This window comes from Echiichthys vipera (assembly GCF_963691815.1).
Source record: "Echiichthys vipera genome assembly, chromosome: 21".
Classification (NCBI taxonomy): Eukaryota; Metazoa; Chordata; class Actinopteri; order Perciformes; family Trachinidae; genus Echiichthys; species Echiichthys vipera.
Window position 1 is genome coordinate 7,202,975 of NC_139846.1, and position 22,726 is coordinate 7,225,700.

Here is a 22,726-nt window from a genome sequence, read left to right on the forward strand (position 1 = left end):
GTATGACAGCAGGTTTATAGCTGGAAAGGTCAGCAGGTCAGCTCAAGACGTCTTGATATTGGTTGCCAAGTTGAACTTGACGCCAAAATATATATACAGATATTTACGGTTTGTCTAATGTTTTCATGTCGAGTACAATGTATGGTTACACTACATAATGCGCCCGCGACTTAGAGCGTACCTACCACTCACTTTCCCCGTAGGCTTAGCACCAACTCCAGGCTGGGTAGCACGTAATTGTACAGGAGTTACGCTCTAAGATACAGCCTAGTTATACTGTAAAACGTGGCAAATTAGTGGGGGAAGTGAGCGAGAGTTACTTCTGTGGAAGTTAGTGTAAAGCTAAAGCAGGAAGTTAACTGGCGTTACGTGATAAGACGCAGCCTAGTTACACTGTAAATGCAGGGGGGAAACGGGGGAAATGAGCGACAGGAGTTACTCAGTACTTGTGTGCAATAGGGTCAACCTACGTGGAAAGTGAGCGGTAGGCTAGGTACGCTTTAAGTCACGGGTCGTATTATGCAGTGTTACCCAATGTACTGAAATTATGATGGCAAAGTATTTATAGCCCCCTTAAATAATTAAAAGTATCTATTAGATACTGCTGCTTGGATTATTCTTGGACACTTTATACAGATTAAGTGCCTATATGTGGATATTGGAATGCTGAAGTTGATTAATAAAAAGAAATTAATAATAAGCTTGAATTTTGCAGGGATTCCATTGGAACTAAACACAAAATGTCGCTATTATAAAGGCTGTCGGGACCAGGCCTTAAACATGCAGCCAGGCTATTAAAAGTACAAGTAGGTATAATTATTGTAGTACTGTAAATAAGAAAAAAAAAGAAACTAGGAAAGAGCAATCAAACTCAAAATTACAAGGCAAGGCTGACAGCGTGTGATTAATAGCACCAACATCAGTAAGGTAAAGTAGCATACATCACATTGATGTAGGAATATGGCTGTGAAATGATAATACTTTTTTGTCTATATACAGTTTCACATAGTTACATAATATAGTACAGTATATATGGGATATAAAATATAAAATAAAATATAGTAATAACATAATATATATCTATATAGTACAACAATATAGAATATAAAATTGCATTGGCCTAATAGTACATTGTCAAAAAACAATTCAGACTAAAATGTTTAATTTAAATGGTGATGAAAAAAAGTGAACAACAGCTGTTTTATCTATTTGTTGTGTACATCAGCGGTCGAATCTGCCATTGATAATGAATGTCAGAGTGTGGAAGCAAGCCTGCGGGGGCAAGGGCCTGATGCACGGTCTTGTAAATAAAAAAAAAAATCTTTGCTCAATGGCATCCATTCTTCTTTGTCTCTTAATCACCCCAACGCCCACACTACACACACACATTCAGCACACATGACGTCATAATAGACTGAGGCACTGGACTGTTTTTCTAATTGGTGTGGATTGATGAGACTGCCGCTGGTGTTGCCACGGATACAAGTCATTAATGTCACACCCTGCCTGGCAATACAAGACAAGACACACATGCAAACACAAACACAGCGACAGGTTCAGGTTGCCATGGAAAACTATTGAAATAAATAGATGAGATATGGTTTGTGTGTAATATCAGGTCCAAAAGAATCAATACATGTACAAGCCTTCAGATGTAATCCCAATTTTCTCATGTCTTTTTGACCTCCATTTATCAGCTCCCTCCATCCATCCACTGTCTGCCGCTTTGCTCCGATTCTCTCTGAACTCACACATTTCCAAACTCACCTCATCAATCACAGCCAAGTTACGAGGTGAAGGAACAGCGTAATGTCTCAGTTTTATTAGAACCTGAACAGAAAGTAACAACCAAACAACAACCAAAAACAGCATTACCAGTGAACCATCATCACATTTACTATAACGTTGGAAAAGCAAAGATTCACAAGTTACAATAATATTTTAAAAGAAGAAAAACATATATTAAGAACCCAAAAATCCACAGTGGTATCAATTTAGTTATTTCCACTGTGAAAGTTTGGATATTTAATATTCAGCATTTCAAAATAAACAGTACTGGGTGATTACAGTGATGAAACGATAAGTTGATTCGTCAGTTCATAAGAAGAAATTGCCAACAATCTCAATTAATCATGAATTAAAATGAGCCATTTTCAGCTTCTCAAAATGTGAGACTTTGAAGTGTTTCACTGTTTTTTATCATCCAAACTGAATATATTTGGACGTTGGTTTCATAAAAGATGACAATTGAGAACATAACATTGGGCTCTGGGAAATCAGCCATCCGTGAGGAACTCGGAGTAGAGTCGCTGCTCCTTTGCGTTGAAAGGAGCCAGTTGAGGTGGTTCGGGCATCTAGTAAGGATGCTCCCTAGGCGCCTCCCTAGGGAGGTGTTCCAGGCACGTCCAGCTGGGAGGAGGCCTCGGGGAAGACCCAGGACCAGGTGGAGAGATTATATCTCCACTCTGGCCTGGGAACGCCTTGGGATCTCCCAGTTGGAGCTGGTTAATGTGGCCCGGGAAAGGGAAGTTTGGGGTCCCCTAGCTAAAGCTGCTGCCCCCGCGATCCGACCCCGGATAAGCGGATGAAGATGAGATGAGATGAGATGAGATTTTCAGTATTTTATGACATTTTTTAGGCTAAAAGATTGATTGTAGGAAAAAAATTGGCACATTAACTGATGATTAAAATAACCATTAGTTGCATCCCTGCTAATTGTACCTCCACTTAGAAAATCTGTCAGCAGGATTACAGAATCACTATCGGACAGATTTTCATGAAACTTGGTGGAAGGGTGCAGCATGGACCAAGGGAGAACACATTCAATTTCAGAGGAGATCCGAATCACAGGGCATGATGGGAAGGATGGGCAAGACTTGGCGGAAGTCCGGGCCCTCCAAGTGCCCTGTCTGTGGGAATTAGGAGTAAGCTTCCAAAAGCAGGGTGAGAAAGATTTCATTACATTTCCTGGAATCAAATATATTATCTATAAAAGAAAACCTGGATATTTGGTTTTAAACAAAAGTAATGTCTTTAAATTCATAAACAACATTTCGGTAGATATATCCTTTTAATTTTCTGACATGTGAAATCTGTGAAAAATACTCCCCTTTATTCCAGAACAACATCAAATACTACAAACAAGCTGATGTGTGAGTGCACCTCAGGAGTGCAGTTCAAGACAAATGGAGTTGTCTTGTAGTTTGAGTGCTCATAAGTCCGTAAGTTCATTTGCCTCGGGCTGAACTGCAGCAGAATGAATAAAAATGTCTGACACAAGACGGAGATTGAAACACATCAAAGGAGAGCCCACACACACACACACACACACACACACACACACACACACACACACACACACACACACACACACACACACACAAATACAAAACATGCCAAATCTCAGGTAGATTAAGTCCTAAGAATTTGCCAGCCAGTTGATACAATACACACTTACACAATTATTTAGAAAGAAAATACAGAAAAACGTAAAGGATTTAGGACTTGATGGGATTTTCTATTTTGAATTTTTTGCTCATATTTATGCTCAAACAAAAGCTAATCTTGGGGAACTCATGGATGCTAATGGTTATGCAGATATTGACCTGATAGATTTCTGCATACCACAGTTACCGTAACATTTGAAATATAGGTTCCTGAAAAAAAATGTACTTTTACTTTAAAATATACATTATTTGTTCCCATAACAAAGGTTCTAGCTTCATCAAGTAACACTTACATATAGGGCTGTTGTAGTAAAAAGGGACATCCTTTAAAGTATGGTTCTTAACAAATTCCTTCAGTAACTGCAACATATGCAGTACATGCACCTGTGGAAAAAGTTACAGATTTGTTGCAGTAAAATGGCTTCAGTCTGTAACATTTTCCAAGTTTAATTTTCTGTGAGAAGAACTCACTTCTGCATTGTTCTCACATCATGTAAACTATGTTGGCTAAGTGTAGCATTTTATCAGCCTTTTCACCAGATGTCCTTTGCTGACAGCGCTGTTCGGTTTCTGGGTCAAGCTGAGGTCAAAGGTCACCACACCCGGCAGGACCTTGCAGCTCGGTTCATAACCGACGACTCGGAGCAGCTGAATGTTTTACGAAATTCTTCATAGTTGCTCATCGCGCCGATAACTCTGCAGGGTAACAGTAATTGTAAAGGTCAAGTTTTAAAGAGAGAGTTTGTATGTGTGCGTGTGCGTGTGCGTTTGTGTGTGTGTGTGTGTGTGTGTGTGTGTGTGTGTGTGTGTGTGTGTGTGCGTCCTCACCTGTATTTCGGTGGACTGTGAGCTCCACTCTGGATCTGGTCCCTGGCTGCTTCTGGTCTGTATGAGTTACATCTCACCTACAGAGTACATTGTATTGATGATTTCATTGTCTCTGTGTACCAAGTATGTGTATTTTTACTGAGTAGCTACTCAGGGGGTGGGGAAATGCCAGTATATTCAGACATGACAACAGAAGAGCACAGAAAAGCAACACATTGGCAGAGTGGCAAAAATCGTTTGTGTCTATATGCCCTTACATGTGCATAGCTCAAGAAGAACAGTTGGTTGTTGTTGAGTCCGACTCCAGGCAGCTGAAGCTCCTCCACACCACCTCTGCTCTCATCCACCCACCGCCTGTACGCCTGCACACAAATATAAAGAGAACGTTTTGTCACCTTGGCTTCTCAACTTGACAAGTTTTATAAACCCAAAAGAAAATTTTGAGTTGTGAAATACATGTAACTAATAAATAAATAAATAAATAAATAAATGTGAAACAAGTTACAAATACGGGCAGGGTTCGACGTAAATATTTTTTTTCTCAAATAATATAAAATGCTGCCACAACGTTTTCTTTTTGAGCTGATACAAATGTCAGCATCAAGGTAATGGTACTCATTTTCATCTCATCTCATCTTCAGCCTCTTATCCGGGGTCGGGTCGCGGGGGCAGCAGATCTAGCAGGGGACCCCAAACTTCCCTTTCCCAGGCCACATTAACCAGCTCTAACTAGGGGGATCCCGAGGCGTTCCCAGGCCAGTGTGGAGATATAATCTCTCCACCTGTTCCTGGGTCTTCCCCGAGGCCTCCTCCCAGCTGGACGTGCCTGGAACACCTCCCTAGAGAGGCGCCCAGGTGGAATCCTTACTAGATGCCCGAACCAAGGGTTACCGCTCCTTGAGTCACCTAAGACCTTGAGGCCACAGCTTACCGCTGCAGGTACTGGTATTCATGCTGGTTTATTGGCATGGCTTACTGGCAAACCTGGATGCGATAAAATCATCATTTACGCTATTAGTTACACCTGTAATTGTTCACAAGAAAGGTCAAAACGTTTGCCCTAAGACTATTATGTAATTTCTGCAAGATCAAGAGGAGCTTTTCTACAGTGAAAGTGTAATTTAAGAAAACAGATCATACCCTAAAAGACTCTCGTAATCCTCCGTTGTCAGCTATGTTTTCTGCCAGAGTCCTCTTGCCCCGCACCTACAGAACAAAACATCCACAAAGCACAGATTATCACGTTATTCCTTCACCAAGTATTTACAGACTTTACAGACAAAAAAGTGCATTCTGGATAAGGGCATCTTAGCTGTGAATTATGCACTCCTTACTACTGAAACACATAAAATGTGCACCCTAGTTAAAAACAGAATGCATCTTTGAAGAAGCCTGTAAAGTGTAAATTGGCATTATGGGAGAATAATCTTGATTTGATTGTTATTTGAATGTGTTTAAATGTTTTCAGGGAATTATGTTAAGTTCATTGTACTGTAGTCGTTAATTCTGTAGATTGAAGCTCTTACGTTCAGGCCTGCTTCGTCCCAATGGTAGCCATTATACTGCTCGATCATACACTGGGTCTTCTCATTGAAGGCTGTTACAGACGAATTGCTCCACCACTGATCGAGGTTGCCATTTTTGTCATACTTGCGACCTGTTCCAAGAAAAGCATCACCATCGTGTTAGAAATCCCTGTTGCTATTGTGGTTGTTTTTTGAAGTCATGCTGGTGATCAGTTTTTACCGTTATTGTCGAAGCCGTGCGTTAACTCATGCCCTACTATCACCCCGATGGCACCGTAACTCAAAGATCTGCAAACACAACAAAGGGCTGAAGTTTTCTAAGTAAAATGAGTCTGCACGATGAATTGAAAGGTTTGCAAAGATGGAGGACTCGATGGTCGAAATACATCTTTTGAAATAACTGTGAACTTCTGTTAGCTTGGTAAATTAACATTCTGACAGTTAGCGAGCTTGCTGGCTTGGAGAACCTTTTTTTGTTTTTTTTTACCATTCAATAACTCTTTATTGAATGGAACAATCTACAATACTAAGAACAAAACACCAGGGGAGAGTAAACAGCAAAGTACACAGAAAAAAAAAAAGAGACGCTAGTATGATGAGCATCTTGCCTGGCTGGCTAAGGTGTTAGCCACTAGCTTGCCAGCTAATGAGCGGCTAAGGGCTGAAATAAATCCTGTATTGAAGCAGTTTGCTATCAGTTACGGTTTGGCTGGTTTTTACGCTAACGTTACTAATGTGAGGGGACGCTTCAGTGCTAATTTTTGTGTAACATTAACGGTTGCTACTAGCAGCCATTTCTCACCGAAATTCCATTTTTCCCATTAAGACGTGGGATATGCCTTTATATTCTGACATAAGGAGCATTCTTTGGACAGCACATTCAGAATATGCATACCAATTGGTTTTTTTTACTGCAGTGTGTGACAATGATTTGGATATGTGCAAACATAACAATGCCAACCTTTTTCAAGAAGGTTGTTGAAGGCATGAAAGAAAGACTGCATGACTGATGACTAAATAATTAATTCTCCAAATATAGCTTTCATTGTATTGAGAATTATATAATTTATTGTTGTGAAATAAATTTAGGAATAAACACACATGAATAGGACTGAATGAACTGATTTAAAAATGTAACATATTATGAAATATATGATTTATGAGTTGTAATTCCATGATCTGCCGAGGATGAGGTATTTAATTGTGGCCTCACCACTACAGTTATTCTCCATGGCTTTCTATAATGAGGTTCATGTCAGTGTCCAATCTAAAGTGTAAGGTGGCATTTTCCCGTTAGTCTGCGTGTCACATTGCTTTGCTCTCACCTTGGATACTCTCTTCCCCAAAAGAAAGGTTTTTGAAGCTCTCCAGCTGGAAATCCTAAATGAGAAGTTAAAAGTATTTTTGTTTGTGTGTCTTTATCCCCGTCCAGACAGGATTCATTTACTGCAGAGGGTAGGGTAATTCTTTTTCAATTTCAGCCTGTGAGGCACATTTATGTGTGATTTCTCAAAGGAGTAACTATTGTGAAACTTATCACATTTGACCTGTTCCAGAAAGCACGTCCTTTCTGACAGTTTTGTTTTTTTATTTATGCAAATTACCAATTATTTCTGACAATGAAATGCCTACTCAGACATTTTAAATGGAACAATAATCCACAAAAATGTATCCCAGGCAGACTGAAATCACTGAGGTGTAGTGTAGCATTCATCCTGTCTGGAAAGAGCTTCATAAGTCAAGAAGCTATGAATAATTCAATTGAATATCGGCATCTCAGTAATCAACCATATAAATCTTACTGATTTGATTTGTGGAGGAACTATAGAAGGCGTTCACAGTCGTAGGGTTTGTAAACCACCTGCAATACAAACACACATTATGGCGAGGAAATAAAACACAAAAAGTCACACAGCAAGTTGACTGCAGATTAGTGCTGCCACTCACTCTGTACGCGGGACAGTCTTTCGGAGCCAGGAGATGTCCGAGTGGGCGATGAATTTCAACGTCTGCATCACATTCCCGTAGTAGTCCTTCTTACTGAACTCTAGCTGAAACATAAACAAATTAAAATACAGTAAACATCGTTAAGTGCTGCACTTTTTCAAGAAGTCTCAGAAATTTAGGGCAGGTACACATGTATTGGTCCAGTTTCTTAATCAAACCAATGCAGGGGTGATACATTGTTTCAATTTTCCAACCGGCCCAGTCAAGAACTTGTAAACAAAAGTCATGTGGTTGTTCAATTATTGGTCATACAGTTGGCAGGTAAAAAAGCACCGTCAGATTGTGTTCATGTTGGTGCTGATGGCGACTTTAGAGGACCGCGTATATGAACGTCTCATTCACTGGGTATTATTCACTTCCTGAATAAGTGATAAATATTTTCTTCAGCCCAAATCTTCACTTTGCTCGGAGTCTCTGGTCTTTTGATTTTGGTAGGAAAGGCACAAATAGACTACTAGCTCTCCAGTCACCAAAACAAGAAAAGGATGATTTAAAAAAAAATGAAACGCTCCAATGTTTACAGCAGTCCCAGATCACCCTTTGGGCGGACCAGAGAGTTTGAGTATGCCGTTTAAAGCTACCTCAACAGACCGCACCAAAGGGCTACACGCTCCAGGGTTTAACTGGTGTGAACGCGCTCATGGTTTCAGTTGCATCTCTGAGTTAATTCAATTCAATTCAATTCAATTTTATTTATAGTGTCAAATCATAACAAAAGTTATCTCAGGACACTTTACAGAGTAGGTAAAGACCACACTCAATGACTTATTTATGATTTACATAGACCCAACAATTCCTCTGTAGAGTACAGTGGCAACGAAAACCTTCCCTATAACAGGCAGGAACGTCAGACAGACCCAGCTCTGTGGAGGACGGCCATCTGTCTTGACCGGTTGGGGAGGAAGAAAAGGAGAGAGAAAGAGAGAAAAGACACACAGATGGACAGGGAGAGACAGACAGACACACTTCCAGAGATGCAAGCAAAGCCTAACAGTAACTATAATATTTATAGTAATGTGAATATGACGTATATGTTAAGACAGTTAATACAACAGAATAGTAGAAACAAGCACAGCTAAGGTGACAGAATATGAAAATGATAATAATTATGGTGGCAAACATGATCAATGATGAGTAGTGGCAATAGCAGCTACAATACAGCTACAAATTTTATAGTTTATTAAACTAGTGATAGTATAGTGACAATAGCAGCAGGAAGCGTCATGTAGGACCACGGCAGCAAGCACCACCACGATCAGCAGAGACCTGCGAGACGACAAAGCACAAACAGCTCCGGGGAAGAAGCTGAATCAGTAACATGCATTGATGGGACATGAATGATTCAGACAGAGAGGAGAGAAGCTCAGAGTATCAGGAAAAGTATTATCCCCCGGCAGACTAGGCCTATAGCAGCATCATTAAGCAGAATAAAGTCTCATCGTAAGCCCTAGCTGTAAGCTTTATCAAAAAGGAAAGTTTTAAGTTTACTCTTAAATAAGGGGACAGTGTCTGCCTCCCGAATAACATTTGGGAGTTGGTTCCACAGGAGAGGAGCTTGGTAGCTGAAGGCTCTGCCTCCCATTCTACTTTTGGAGACTTTAGGAACGACAAGTAGCCCTGCATTCTCAGAGCGCAGAGATCTAGTTGGGTGATACGGTACTATGAGCTCTTTAAGATACGACGGAGCCTGACCAATAAGAGCTTTGTACGTAAGGAGAAGGATTTTAAATTCTATTCTAGATTTTACAGGTAGCCAGTGCAGAGAAGCTAATACAGGAGAAATATGTTCTCTTCTATTTGTTTTAGTTAGTACACGAGCTGCAGCATTTTGGACTAACTGGAGACTCTTAACAGACTTATTGGAGCAGCCTGATAATAAGGAATTGCAATAGTCCAGCCTAGAAGTAACAAATGCATGAACAAGTTTCTCTGCATCTTTCTGAGACACAATGTTCCTAATTTTTGCAATATTACGCAGGTGAAAATATGCAGTCCTTGTCGTTAGTTTTATGTGAGAATCGAAGGACATATCCTGATCAAAAATAACACCCAGATTCCTTACTGTGGTGCTGGAGGACAACACAACATCATCCAGAGTAACAATGTCTTTAGCTATTGAGTTTCGGAGGCCTTTGGGGCCAAGTACAGTTACTGCCATCTTTGTTCTTCTTAACTGTTTAGCTTTGAAATATATATCCTGGTGATTAAATATTTTGATAAACTTCTGAGAATCTTTCAAGCCATGAATCACTTGAAGTCCCATTTATAGGAGAGTCAATGAAATCAAAGAAAAACCTGAATAAAATAAAATAAAAAAATATATTTGTTCCTATGTTGCACCCCTGCTATGCTGAGCTATACAAACCTGCTTTAAATCTTCATTGAGGTAGGTGTCGTTCAGAATAAACTCCGGGTAGCCAACTTTAGCGAGGACTGCGTGAGCCTTGAGAGAGTGAGACAACAGAGTGAATGTGATGGAGTATTTCAGTATTTTTTCAGTCAACAAAGTTGGTGAATGAGGAGTTTGGTTCAAAGCAGAAAAGTTCTCCATAAAAGAAACCATTTTAAGAAATTCACAATGCATTCAAATTGTGAGAGACTGCAGAGGTATGTGGACTCTGAGTGCCCTTCTAATTATTACATATTTTTCTCAGATGTTGGTGGGCACTCAAACAGATTTAAACCGCAAGTGGTCAAAAGTGCAGCTTTAAGAGCAGATACTTTAGACCCGAATTTGCAATCGAGAGGAAATCAGCTGGTTTCTTTAAAAGTGGCTAAAACCAACATCTTTATAAACAATGGATCACACAATGTTTTGTATGTGAAAAGCGTTGCTCATAGTGATGAACCCAGAGAAAATGATTACCCTTAACCTCTACGATGTATTTCAGCTCCATTGAGTCAGAGATTATATAAAATATGGACCTAGTCTCTGTGAATTATGCATAATTCAAGGTCTTCATATAATTTATACAGCATTGTAAAAAAAAATCCCCTCGTAGATGTGTCATGAGCTGGGTTTTTTTGTACCAGACTGTAAACATGTTAATTTCTGCTATAATGTGGCATTATAGCAATTGTTTAACCCTTGGGGATTGACACACTTTCGGATCCAGCCTCAAGTGGACATTTGAGGAACTGCGACTTAAGCGTTGGCTTCATTTTTCACCGCTGGAGTTGGCTGCTTGCTTTCAGCTCAATGCTTTGTTTTTACAAACAACAACTTTAGTGTTTTTGGTCACGCTTACTGCTCTCATCAAGCCAATTTCAGCTGCAACAAGTGGTTGTTTCCAGCAAAAAAAAAAAAAAAAAAACTCTGATAAATCCATTGAAGGCTAATTGCTCAGAACCAAATAGTCAATAAATAAAATTAGGGACTAACTTGTGAAGAGATTCAAACATCTAGCAGTCAAAGAGACGGACACAGTATATTTGTATTGGATTTGGTGGAATCCAAAACGGTGCTGCCCCCAAGTGGACAAGAAACTTTAAAGCCAAAAAACAAAGAGATATTTAAGTGGCTGTGGAGTTACTGTCCAGACTAAGATAAGACAGAGGAACTAGGGAGAAGAATGGTGTCAGCTGTTCTTGCCTTCTCTACGGCTCTCTTCTTCGTTGGTTGATCCATCCAGTCGTTCTCCTTCTCCAGCATGTCAATAAATGCCCAGCGAACGCCCTCGATCAGCTCCTCCATCTGAGAAACACACACACACACACACACACACACACACACACACACACACATACACACACACACACACACACACACACACAAAAACACACTCAAATTATTCAGAGAAGGTTTACAAAAAACACAGCCCTCATTCTCAATTGCCACATAAACACACACACCCTCACTGACGCAGATGACATGACATTACATGTCCGAGATCATCTCCAGGTGACACTCAGACAAAATACACTCAACACACACATCTGTTACACATACACAAAATTTAAACACAATTTGGGACATGATGTCATATACAGAGCACACGCACCATGTGTTTCTTGTCCTCCTGGAAGTGTGTGTTGACAAAGAGGCGCCCGGTGGCATAAACAAGTGAGTTCTCCACGTAGTTCACACACTTATCCCAGCGCGGAGTCAGAGAGGTGGTTCCCGTGGTTACCTGGTTGGGGGTGAGAGATACGTAAGGTGACATTGTGTCTTCCTCCACACAACCCTAATTTACACAGCCTCTAAAGCATTACTTGGGGTGGGAGATTATTTCACCTCTGTCATAATCCGTGTTTATGGCATGCTATAACATTCATCTGGAGTTCCCTCTAAAGTCTTAGAAATAGAAAACTGTAGCATTTAAAATCACGTAAATTTCCCAGCTCTCTAATTACTGTCATGAACATTTGGGGACGTAAAAAACAGTGTGAGAAAGTTAAGGGTGAGTTTGACTGATTGATTTTTTAAAGATTTTAGGCTTTCCTCGTTTTTTATATGCATGAGGCTGAAGCTGTGTCCTTATTCCATACCAAGTACTAATTTCAAGCAGGTTTTGGGTGAGCATTAGTTTCTAACTTGAAAAATTATAAAAATATGCACACTAATTGCACAGTAAATGACCTTGCAATGAGAGTTAGAGTGTTTAAAATGTAATCTCAAGGCGTATTTACAAAAAAGGATTTTGGATGCTCTGACTTATTCTGAATATGTTTTTTCAAACGCTATGTATTGTCTATTTTGTAATTGTGAAGCACTGACTAACTTACGTCAGTACAAAAAGGAAATGAAGGAGCTTGTCACAGCCACAAAACATTTAAAAATAATCAACCATTTACTATTTTAAATGAGATGGTACTTATTGGCTTCCTTCATATAAGAACAGATCTAAAGTTTGTGAAATAAAAAAGCCTTCTGTATACAGCAGGGCAATGCAGTATCATTTAAACCAAATTAAGTGTTTCACAGCCAAACACTTTTACATACATGCTGTATAAAGGTGAATATCTACTAACCATATTTTTACAAAATGTCAGCTTTTAATGGAATGAGAGAAAAGCGGTTTTTCACATAATTTAATGGGATCTAGAGGGAACTTTTTTGCCCAGCAACCCGTGTTCAGTAAAGGGAAGACACTGCAGGTGAATAGGGTAAAACATACAGTATATACTAATACACTGGTTCTCAAACTGTGGTACTTGTACCGCTGGTGGTACTTATACTCTCTCTGGTGGTACTTGAAGGATTCTCCAAAATAAAAAAAGGAAACATTAACTACTTATTAAAACTTTTAAGATCCTTGAAAGTACAAGTGTAAATGTAAATTTCAAATGAGTTTAGCACTTCCTGTCATATTTTTGTGTCAGTATCAGCCTGTTACGTAGCCACGTTAATGAGTTAGGAGCTAAACTGTGATGGCAAGAGAGTAAGCAGAGTTAAAATGATTGGTTTGAAAACACTGACGTGTCAGTTCTGATGCTATCCTTTCATACAACATGACTGTGGCTGAAGACAGTCAACAATAAATCCTCTTCAGATGAGGAATAAACCTTCCTCTCTGTAGCTGAATAGTTTTGGCTGTGTTTGAACATTGGTCTTAGTGGTAGTACTTGAGAAAGCCTGATATTTACTGAGGTGGTACGTCATGTACAAAGTTTGAGAACGACTGTACTAATAGATATCACCATGATACTTCCCCAGACAAGTATTTAAATTAATTACTGAAATTGTTGGTTTGAATATGCAAATTAGGCATTCATTAATGCTAACTTTTGGTAAAATCTACAGACAAAGTGTAGTAAAATAAATACTTCAATGTGAATTTTGTGATGTTTGATTTGCCTAGTTTTGGAGGCAAAATAGGCCCAAACTATTTTTTTAAGTGTATCGCCAAAATGGACTAAGATTTTGGAAGACTCTTTCTGTACCAACCCGAGCAAAGTCCAAGTATCTGTAAAGAAAACGACGGCTCAGAGTGGTGATCCTGGAAAAAACTGTCCTCCATTGTACATAGTTGGCTACAGTCCTGGAAAGAGAGAAGAGGGACATTAATTACAGTTAATGCCTGCATGTAATCTCATTATACACTATACTATACTTATAATGAGAAGCAGGAGCCCTCAAGCCCCACTGTGTGTGTCCGGCTGTTTGTGTGTGTTGGTGCGCATGTACCTGGGATCTGTGGTGTTTATGAGCTTGAAAAGGTCCTTGAAGTACTGCGGCGCTCGGACGATGACGGGCTCAGAGGAGGAGATGGAGCGAACCGGGTCGACGTTAGACTCCACCACAGCTTTTACAAAACCCAGCCAATCAAACTGCAGACAGGGGGGACATGTAGAGATCACTTATACAACATATAGGTTCAAAACGTCTATATAAAAGCAATTGTGTCACCATTTTTTCTTACAGAAACAATGTTGAAGAATGTTGTAAATTCCTCAAATTGCGTGTATTTTATTTCAGAACTGATGATACAAATACATACATACATAAATACATATGTGGTATATTACTGATCCACACTTGAATGTATGGAGGACAGAAGATGTCAAAATAATGAATGAATACATTTATAAGCTATTAAATGTGCACAAAAGAAAAATGTTGGCATAAATTAACTGATGAAATGTGACATAAATTGATATTGCTGTGACAATATGCTTCTTTATTTACTGTATTAACATTTGTATTAATCCCATTTAATTACTTCCCTATTAATCATTTTTGCTTTTATTTATTTATTTATTTATTGATAGAGTAATTGATTTTGATTGATTTTTTTTTCCATTGCCCCCCATTTATTTCTACAAACCTGTTAATTTCTGTAGTATTTTCCATTTTTATGCCTTTCTACTTAATTTGCATAATAAAGAAGATAAGTACACATAAAATGAATGAATAAATGCTAATTTTTAATTAATAAATACATTATAAAATGTATTTAAAATAAATAATTACCTTTCAAGGAAAAAAAATAAAGTTACATTTTTAAATAATATTCCATAAAAGTTAATACATTCAATGGTTGATCAATTTATTTATGGAGACATTTATTTATTTTTTATTTTAGCAGCTTTCATCCTCCGTACAGATGTTACGATGTCTATATAGACTTTGTGTAGTCATTCAGTATAAAGACTTCTGGCTGCTTGTCTTATGGTATGGTTATGAGACGCATGGGGAGATATTAGTGTTATTTAAATAGATGAAGATGTATGTTTAAGTACCTCTGGGATGGTGCGCTGCAGGCGAGAGAGTGAGAATTTGTTGTACATGTTCTCACTGGTGCGGTTTTCATAGGGAATCAGGATCTGCAGACACAATGAGCAATGGTTTATCCACATGACTGGTACTCAGTTCAAACATGAAATAATTTCCCTTTAAGATGATGATTCAATTTCATATATCTCAGTATATAATATATTATAATGCTGGTATTTTAATTAGCCCCAGAGCCATTGAGGCCCATCAAATCATCTCAGTAGATTTAAGTGGGATTATATTTATGTGACATGATGTCTTTACATGAGCCAGTTTGGTCTCAAAGGCAAGAGCCTCTTCCATCTGGGTCAGCGCTGCCTTCTCTGGAGCGCCCAGCATGACGGCTGTATCTACCATCAAACTCAGCAAGGCTGCACGATACTGGAGGGGGAGAGAAAGAGAAAGGGAGAGAGAGAGAGAGAGAGAGAGAGAGAGAGAGAGAGAGAGAGAGAGAGAGAGAGAGAGAGAGAGAGAGAGAGAGAGAGAGAGAGAGAGAGAGAGAGAGAGAGAGAGAGAGAGAGAGAGAGAGGGGCAGAAAAAGACAAAAAGACAAATGTAATGTAGTTTTCATTTAATTTCATTTAGTTTTTATTGTGTATCCTGCACACTAAAGTGCCCAGCCCTCATGGGTTTATAAGACACCATTACATTAAATACATTACATTCAAAATACAGATTGTTATACAGCTCGATCTTTAAACAAAATATTCCTTCTTCTTCCCCAGGCTTTACCAAGAAACTTTGCTACAAAAAGGGTTCCCTTTTTAAAGCACAACTCCAGTTTTTCATATTCATCTAACCTAAAGAAATGAGCATTACTGGAAGACATTTTAGTATAAAATGCATTCCTCAAATCATCATAAACTGGACAATAAAACATCAAATGGATCTCATTCTCGATCTCACCCAGGTCATACATCAAACAGAGCCTGCCCTCCTCTGGGGGACCCTTGAAGCTGCCTGTCTACAGAGCGTTACTGTGCACACAGCGATCTTTGACCTTTACTTAGACTATAGTTAACATAGGCTTCTAAACTGAGTAAACACTCTTTTATTAAACAATTTCTTCTTAATTTTGGCTTGTCCCGTATGTAAACTGACCATTTATGTTTAAACATCTCTTGAATGTTACAAAGTAATTTGTTTTAAAAAACACAAGACAAATCATACATATAAAACAATATGTGTATCCTTTCATTGCTGTAAGCTACTGTCATTAATGAAGCTGCTACTATATATGAGTTATGTTTTTATTTTTACTACCCGTTTTAAGGGACAAACAGGCGGCAGCAAAAAAGATCCGGTGAATAATATCATTACAATGTATCGCTTGAGCTCAAATGCTTGTGTCCAAATTTACTTATTTATATAAGCAAATACACATAAAGGTTAATCTAATATGAAAATACATTTTTTAAAATATACAAACAAAGAATTAGAAAAAAGAAAAGAAAAATTATAATATATATATATATAGTGCTAGAGGAAGTATGCTAAACTTGGTAGGGCTGATTAGCATTTTTATCAACAATGAAAACAACACATTGGGCATATAATAATAATAATATACAGAATACCAACCACTGATAGTGACAGTGTACTAATAGCTCGACTGGGAGAGTTTCTTCAGTTGAGAAAAATGAGTGGCTGCATGTGCAGGCAGCTATTGGTGGGGTAATCAGTATCAGCTGCCTCCGCAATTCATTTCTTGTAAAAGGTTGAGTCTGGAAAGAAGCTCTTGTTCCGATTTTTTAATTTGATTTTTTTTTTTAAACATCATTAACTTGACACTTCAAGCAGCTGAAATTATTTTCTGCTACAATTTATCCTTCAAGCAGGGAGGAAATAGCCCCTGCAGGAAGAGGAGGTTTTAGGTGAGAAATGAAGCAGAGACTCACCGCCTGAGCAGAGGAGGTGTTGGTGATGTAGTCTTCCCTGGAGGACAGAGACAGGGACGCCTGGTCAAGCTGCATAAAGACAAAGAGCACAGGTTAGCTTCTGCTGCTATCACGGCTTGTTCTTTTTTATCTTGGAACTTTTGCCACAGCAATACAAATCTGAGAGATGGGACGCGGAGTGTTCAATTACACTTTGAAAAGTGTTAATATTTTAACCCTTTAATAGTGTTAAAATTTGACACCCTTGAGGTTGTTTTATGACACCAAATAAGTGCACTTTTAACTCGAAATTGTGTTAATTTTTAACATACACAGTGTTATTTTATGACACATTAAAGTGTATGTTTAAACCTAATATTGTATTATTTCTTTTCACTATCAGTGTTAATTTTAATATAGAGAAGGACAGTGCTTCAGGTGCAACCCACCGGGGCCCTTGGCATCCCCAGGGGCCCTTTGACTAGCCCCCCCCCCCCCCCCCGCATTAAAACACAGGGCGAGGTTACACTGTTCCGCTACCATTCACCATCAACTCAGTCACGGGTGTAAACAAATAAGTTGCTTAATTGACGCTCACAGAGCTTCTTTATCACTATAAGTGTTAAAACAACACCAAAATCAACACCTATCAACTCACAGTTATTAACACTGAAAAAGCAACGCACAGGTCTTGCTGTGTATACACACTAGTTGTTTAGCATCTTTTACCTACGTGTATTTTGTAGATTATTATTTTTTATTTTATACCATGCTTGTCACTTACTGTTTTCCCTTGTGTGTTAAAAAAAAACACTCATCAACTCATATATAAGAATACACACAGCTGGATTACATCTGAGTAGTAGTAGAAGAAGAAAAAACAAAAACAAACAAGAGCTGTGGTGCATGTAACCAAAGTCAAAAAACGGTGTGCACACCCGAAACAATAAGCTCCTTTATTTCTGTTTTCAATGTCCGAATTTAGCCCTTAGGAAATTAAAGTGGTCAACAAAGTATTCACAATATGCACTTAATTGGTGAAAATCCACAAAACCACCAGTCCTTTTGTTCTAAATTTGGGGAAATGTGTTCGCTTCGCTTTTTAAGTGGAAAGAGTAAGTTGTGACCTGAACACAGACAGCTGAAAGGCTCACTTGGAGAGTATAAGAACCAATAAGAACACAGGACACGGGGGGAAGAGGGGAAGAGGGGTCACCTGTAACAATAGGCACTTTAATAAACTTAATACTGTACTGTATTTGCAAAACATGCAACACAGACCAATGTTGTCATTGCACTGAAAACAGGCTCTAAATAGAAAAGACGTGTGCAAACGTGCCAACGAGAACACCTCTAACCCGTCTATTTGTTCAGAAATCAAAGTGTAAAACTTTGTAGTTAACTGGAGGGTAATTTGTTGGACAAATACGCAAGTTTTCCAAATGCATGCAGAGAGAGTCATGTGTATGTCACAACATAGATGTCTGACCTTGATGATGTAGTGTAAAGAGTTTTTGTCATCAGGGGAGACATAAAGGCGAATCAGGACGCTTTTACTGTGATGGTTCCTCATCTTGGCCAGGGTCTTCAGGAGGTTCCACTCGCTCGCAGACCACTGGTACTCCCCGCCGAGCCCGTCCCCCACCACAGGCCACCGGAACTCAGGCTGTCTGAGCGTTTTCAGCATGGGTTTGGTGTCTACCTGCTCCAGTATGGCTATGTAAGCACACACAGATACATTGAGAACTGACCAATTTATTTGATTGTTTTCACGTTTTTTTTTGTGTCAGATGCTATGTCCCCTTTTTCTCCTTATTGCTTTTGCTTCTGCAATGAGCTAAATCTGCCATGGGGATCAATAAAAGCTCATCTTTTGTCTGATTCATATGATGACTGTCCATTTATGTGCTGTTGACTTACAGTATCTTTGTCAGGACCTGTTTGGAGACATGGAGAGTGGGGACATTCTGAATTGTGAAGACATTTTGGCTAGCCCTCACTTGTTCAATGAGCTGTTTGAGGATTAAGACTTGGTTTTAGGATTAAGGTTAGAACTAGGTTTAGATTTGAAGTGAGGTGGGTGTAAGGGTCAGGCATGTAGTTAGTTGGGCTGCTTGAGGCTGGGTTGGGGAAGACAAACAGTCCCCACAAGGGCTGTACAGACGTTTATGTGTATGTTTAGTTGTACCACTCACACCCCAAAAAAGTTACATTATGGGGACTCAGTTCCCATTTGGAGTTAGGAGAAGGTCATGGTAAGCATAATGCTTGATGTATGCTTGACGCAGCCACAAGGGTTGTGAGAAGCATAACTGAGGCTCAGAGTTGGAGTTGGACATGTCAAGGTTCTTTAGGGAATGACTGTTCTGTATGTCAATGCAATGTCCTCTAAAACGACAAAAATGTGTGTGTAAGACTCACTTTCATTCATACAGGAGTGGTAGAGGATCTTAGCCTTGGTCACGGCCTCCAGTTCATCAGGGTCTGAAGGAGTTTCAAGTAACTCTGACAGAGGAAAACAATCTATATCATAACGCACACCTCCAACAATCGACTGCACCTGAATTCAACTGTTAAGACACTGTAGATGTGAAGTCCAGTCTTTACTTGTGTATTAGTGATAATAACAAATATTAGAGCATCACAGTTACTTCTTTGCAAGTTCTTCTCATATGTATACCAAAAGAGCTCTAATTTTCTTTGTGGCTTTTTATGCATCTATTTCTTAGTGCAGCTGAAGATAGATGGGAAATGGGGGTGAGAGAGGGGATGAAACACATCTCTTCAAGTCAAATATACTTTCATTAAGGTAGATGAACTCAGTTCTGGGACATTTGTGGGCAAACACACCTTTGAGTCGGATGTCTACATGCTGCCGCAGCCAGGGGTAGATGCCATTCGAGGAGGAATCTTCAGGGATCGGGTTTTCCTTTAACCAACCACCACAGGAGTAACTATAGAAGTCCTCACAGGGGTTAACGGACCGGTCCATTTTACTCAGAACCGACCCCGCTACAAGAAGGAAGGAGACAGAAAAAATGAAAAAACAACCCAGTGCGTCCAAATCCTTACAAAGGTAAATTAGGGCCATTAGGCCGAAATAAAAAATGACAGCTTGAAGAAGGGGGGGGGGGGGGGGGGGGGGGGGGCGGGGGTCAAAATTTCCAAGATTAAAGTTGTATCATGATATTCCCTGAGATCCTAAAGTCATACATTTTTGAGAAATTTGTGACTTTGATCTCAAATAATTTCTGATAGCTTTTAACATGAATGTATGACTTCATAATCTCAGAGAATATTCAAGTTAGAGAGTTTTTTCTCTGACTATTACCCCCCTCCCACAGCTCTGTATCTTTCCTTTTTTCCCCTTTTTTTAAACCTACAAAAGCCCTCATACATCATTGTAAAATATTACTAGTTGAATCACAACTAATCATGCTCAACCAGTTACAGACAATAGTGGCTGCTGAGGGCAACTGTACATTAAGTGACTGTGTGACACCTCACCTGCTTCAATGCATTCTGGGGTCAGACAGAACTCCTCCTGACTTGATTTCTGAGAGACTGAGGGAGGAGAAGAAGAAGAAGAAGAAGAAGAGCTGAGGAGGAACCCTGACAAGTGAAATGTATAAATCACACTATGACTAATACTATTTTTGTCATCTGAATCAACAATCAAACTTCACATCAGGGGATGGCATCAAAGAGGTGAGAAACCGGGGGTCAAGAAACAACATGCCACCAAGGAAAGCTTGACTAATGTTTCCTTCTTTCTCTGCCAAAGTGATCTTCATGACAAATGAGCAGGCTGCTGCTAAAGACCATGAGATGCAGTCAAAAGCTCAGGAAGAAGTGAGTCAGTGGGCCTTGTGTTTGTGACTTTTGCATGGAAAGAGCAAAATGGAAACAAACTTCCGTATCTTCTATCTATTTTTTACTCCTCACATTTAGTGTCCAGCGAGCATGCTTCTAGCTTATAGTACAGTGCTGAGTAATATCTTAAATTAAACAAACAAACAATGCTGCCTGAACAAAATGTGTATTTTTGTATTGTATCAAAATAAAATGGATTAGTTTGTCCTTTGATTTCCTTGACAACTGGTAGGCTTCACACTTGCCAGGCGTATTGCTGAAGACCCAAGGAAGTGCAGTGTTGAGTGCGAGCTCTACAGGAAATATATATTAGTTGTGCGTTATGTACTGTGAAGTGTATCGAGTGGGAAACCCTGTTAAGTGTTAAACTGTCAAATGGCATGCTATGTACAGCTTGCTCTCCGTCGCCTGCTACATTACATTCAAGAAAAGATGAAGAAATCTGTCATTATCACATTGTTGCAAACTCAAACATTCAAAAATCAGCTGCGTAACCTTTGAAATTTGTTGCCTGGAAATAGCCAGGCCCCAAATAGCTAGCTGTTGGCAAATGAGGTGTATACCCTAGCATTGCTCGGGGACGCAACTTTGTCAAGGCAGATGTATTGCTCAGGACCCAAGTAAGCGCACTGTTGAGTGTGAGGTTGTTGGGCATGTTCGGGCTCTGCACTAGTCCTTGAAAAGGCTGCAACATGAGTCATTTTCTATCTATTATTATAATACAAACTATCAGTGAATGAAGTGTGGAGACTGAAAGTGTCAGCTGCTAATCATGCTTTCATGTGCCACAAAATGATACTGGTTATCAGAGGGACGTCAGTAAGGGACACTCCCACAATCCGCTCTTTATCAAAAATGGGACAAACACAGACCGAAGTGCAGGTGATACAGCTGGAGAGCAGTCGGACAGAGTAAACAGTTAGTGGAATACATTTTTAACCTTGTGCCTCCCTGCAACAAGAAAGTCACCACCTACGATTGCCTCACAAGTTTTTGGCTGTCTGATATAGTCGTACCGTAAATCGCAAGTATATCTTGAGTATTTTCCAAAATACACATCAGGTTTTAATTTAAACTCGACCGCCAGTTTACCTCACACAACTCCAATAAAAACAAGCAGAATGCCACAATAGGACAGAATAGAGCTACCCTGTTTGCACTACTCGCAGTGTGACCACAGGTTCACTTCCCTTCACAGAAGGTTAAGGAAAGTCTGCTTCTCTGACCTCTTGGCAGGAACCACTGTTATGTGATGTGGCTATGAGGGCAAACAGAGGCAGCCCAAGCCCATGAAGACAGATTTAGAAACCAAATCCCCATTGTGAACGGATGAGCGGAGCGTGGAGTGTGACCTCAGAGGTTGACTGGTCTTGCTGTCTAGTTAGAGCTGCTTGTGAGTCTTGCTTAAAGTTGTGCCCACTTTTAGTAGAAACACACAACCTCAACCCTGCACGACCCACTCGGCCTGGAACAACCTCAGCGACCCTCTCCTGACTGCTCCGTCAGAAGCATTTACGCAGAGGTTTAAACACACACACACATACACACACGCAGTCTGTGACTCTGGTGTCACTGATAATACCAACCTCATTTCTGAGACACCAAACAGACCCCATAACACAAACACGCATGTACACAAACATGCATATAAGAAGCACACTCTCTAAACTCACTAAAAATCAAAAATCAAACAGCCACTTGGCATTCCCGTGTTTGGTCATTCGCATGGCTGCAGACCAGAGGAGGTTTTCCATTAGAGTGGGCGTGTGGTGCTGCATACAGAGGCACATAACATAATTACACTTCAATGCCCCCACAAGAATGTTGGCTTCCCTCAATAACAAAAAAAAACAATACTTACGGTACCCCACCCCAGACACACACATATGAACCCCTCCCAGCCACACCATGCTCACTCCTACTCAAATACTGCAATTTGAGGAAACACTACCC

At 39.6% G+C, this 22,726-nt stretch overlaps 1 protein-coding gene across 1 annotated transcript in view; it reads right to left on the minus strand.

Annotated features, from left to right (window-relative positions):
* Positions 1–2,133: 2,133 nt before the first annotated feature.
* The window catches only part of phex (phosphate regulating endopeptidase homolog, X-linked), a 22,165-nt gene continuing 1,572 nt past the window's right edge, over positions 2,134–22,726 (minus strand). The window contains exons 2-22 of the mRNA XM_083935973.1: positions 20,408–20,464; positions 19,751–19,912; positions 19,322–19,405; positions 18,390–18,616; positions 16,922–16,990; positions 15,288–15,404; positions 14,990–15,073; positions 13,935–14,077; positions 13,695–13,788; positions 11,809–11,937; positions 11,400–11,501; positions 10,173–10,250; positions 7,748–7,851; positions 7,603–7,661; positions 7,126–7,180; positions 6,021–6,088; positions 5,801–5,931; positions 5,415–5,480; positions 4,532–4,636; positions 4,275–4,351; positions 2,134–4,142 (exon numbers count right to left, since the gene is read on the minus strand). Of these exons, the coding sequence (XP_083792099.1) occupies positions 4,040–4,142; positions 4,275–4,351; positions 4,532–4,636; positions 5,415–5,480; positions 5,801–5,931; positions 6,021–6,088; positions 7,126–7,180; positions 7,603–7,661; positions 7,748–7,851; positions 10,173–10,250; positions 11,400–11,501; positions 11,809–11,937; positions 13,695–13,788; positions 13,935–14,077; positions 14,990–15,073; positions 15,288–15,404; positions 16,922–16,990; positions 18,390–18,616; positions 19,322–19,405; positions 19,751–19,912; positions 20,408–20,464 (2,114 nt within the window). The 3' untranslated portion in view covers positions 2,134–4,039. The remainder of the gene's footprint in view (positions 4,143–4,274; positions 4,352–4,531; positions 4,637–5,414; positions 5,481–5,800; positions 5,932–6,020; positions 6,089–7,125; positions 7,181–7,602; positions 7,662–7,747; positions 7,852–10,172; positions 10,251–11,399; positions 11,502–11,808; positions 11,938–13,694; positions 13,789–13,934; positions 14,078–14,989; positions 15,074–15,287; positions 15,405–16,921; positions 16,991–18,389; positions 18,617–19,321; positions 19,406–19,750; positions 19,913–20,407; positions 20,465–22,726) is intronic.